The 1,519-nt window shown below is 51.8% G+C and overlaps 1 protein-coding gene across 1 annotated transcript in view; it reads left to right on the top strand.

Moving 5' to 3' along the window:
- The window catches only part of ETH_00038750 (ATP-dependent RNA helicase, putative), a gene marked incomplete at both ends in the record, with an annotated part of 3,115 nt that extends 1,666 nt beyond the window's left edge, over positions 1 to 1,449 (top strand). The window contains 2 exons of the mRNA XM_013373978.1: positions 427 to 911; positions 1,311 to 1,449. Coding sequence (XP_013229432.1) covers positions 427 to 911; positions 1,311 to 1,449 — 624 coding nt within the window. The remainder of the gene's footprint in view (positions 1 to 426; positions 912 to 1,310) is intronic.
- Between the last annotated feature and the right edge of the window lie 70 nt (positions 1,450 to 1,519).

Here is a 1,519-nt window from a genome sequence, read left to right as displayed (position 1 = left end):
GTTTGGGGGTACCGCGAGGGTTTGGGGGTTGGGGAGGGGTTGGGGTTGTTGGTGGGGAGGGCTTGGGGTTGTTGATGGGGGGGGTTTGGTGTTTTTGGTGGTGAGGGTTTGGGGTTTACTGTGAGGGTTTGGAGTTTTCCATTAAAGTTTGGGGTTTATTGTGAGTGTTTGGGGTTTTCTGTTGGAGTTTGGGGTTTATATCTAGTGTTTGTGGTTTATATCTAGGGTTTGTGGTTTATATCCAGTGTTTGCGGTTTGTGGTTTATATTCAATGATTCATGTTTAGTGTTTGTGACTAATGTCAAGTGTTTGTGTCAGCTGTCAAGTGTCTATGTGTGACTCCACCACTCCACCAGTCCCGTGTGAGCCTACTTGTAGGCATGAGGGTTCAGGGTTTAGGGTTTAGGGTTTAGGGTGTGTGTGCAGATTCACCTGGGCGAGCCCCCCGGGGACATGTTGGTGTTTCTGACGGGGGAAGAGGAAATAGAACAGGCGAAGAGGGACTTGGAAAAGGCCTCGCAGCGGCACCCCGAAGCTGGGGAGTTGTTGGTAGTTCCTTTGTATTCTTCTTTGGCGCCAGCGCAGCAGCAGCGGATCTTCGAGGGGGCCCCCCCCCCCAAGTACCCAGGGGGCCCCCCCGGCCGGAAGTGCGTGTTGTCCACCAACATCGCGGAGACGTCGCTCACGATCGATGGGATCGTCTACGTCGTCGATCCCGGATTCAGCAAGCAGAAGGTCTACAACCCCCGCAGCCGCGTCGAGAGCCTTCTCGTTTCCCCCATTTCAAAAGCCTCTGCGCAGCAGCGCGCAGGCAGGGCCGGAAGAACGAGGCCCGGGAAGTGCTTCCGACTCTACACGGAAGCTGCTTTCCAAACTGAACTCGTCGACCAAACATACGCGGAAATACTCAGGTCTGCTGCTGCTGCTGCTGCTGCTGGTTGTGGTGGTTGTGGTGGTTGTGGTGGGTATGGTGGTGGGGGTGTGCGGGGAGGGGTGGTGAGGGGGGGCTGCGGGTGTTGCTGCTGGTGGGGGTGGTGCTGCTGCTGCTGGTGCTGCTGTTGGGAGTATTGCTGCTGCTGCTGCTTATGAGCATTGTAGGGGTGGTGGTGATGCTGAAGGCGGTCGGGGTGGTGCTGCTGCTAAGGGTGGTGGTGCTGCTGCTGCAGCACCTGCTGCAGCTGCTGCTGCAGTCCCGGGCATCTTTGCATGTTCAAAATTGTGCAGAAAAGTGGAAACATGAGGAAAGAAACTCCATTTGAATGTATTTTGAAGGAAAAGATCGAAATAAATTTATATTTTTTTGTTTTCAGATCAAATCTCGCAAGTGTTGTCTTGACTTTAAAGAAATTGGGAATTGATGACTTAGTTCATTTCGACTTCATGGACCCGCCCGCCCCGGAAACCCTCATGCGCGCGCTGGAGCAAGTGCGGCTTTATTTCTTCATTTAATCTTTAATTATTTTTTATCCTTGTATTTATCCTTGTATTTATTTCTTTTATTTATTTTTATTATTTACTT

Source organism: Eimeria tenella, genomic scaffold (genome assembly GCF_000499545.2).
Source record: "Eimeria tenella Houghton genomic scaffold, Eth_scaff1865, whole genome shotgun sequence".
NCBI lineage: Eukaryota > Apicomplexa > Conoidasida > Eucoccidiorida > Eimeriidae > Eimeria > Eimeria tenella.
This window is presented reverse-complemented; position numbering and strand designations above follow the sequence as displayed.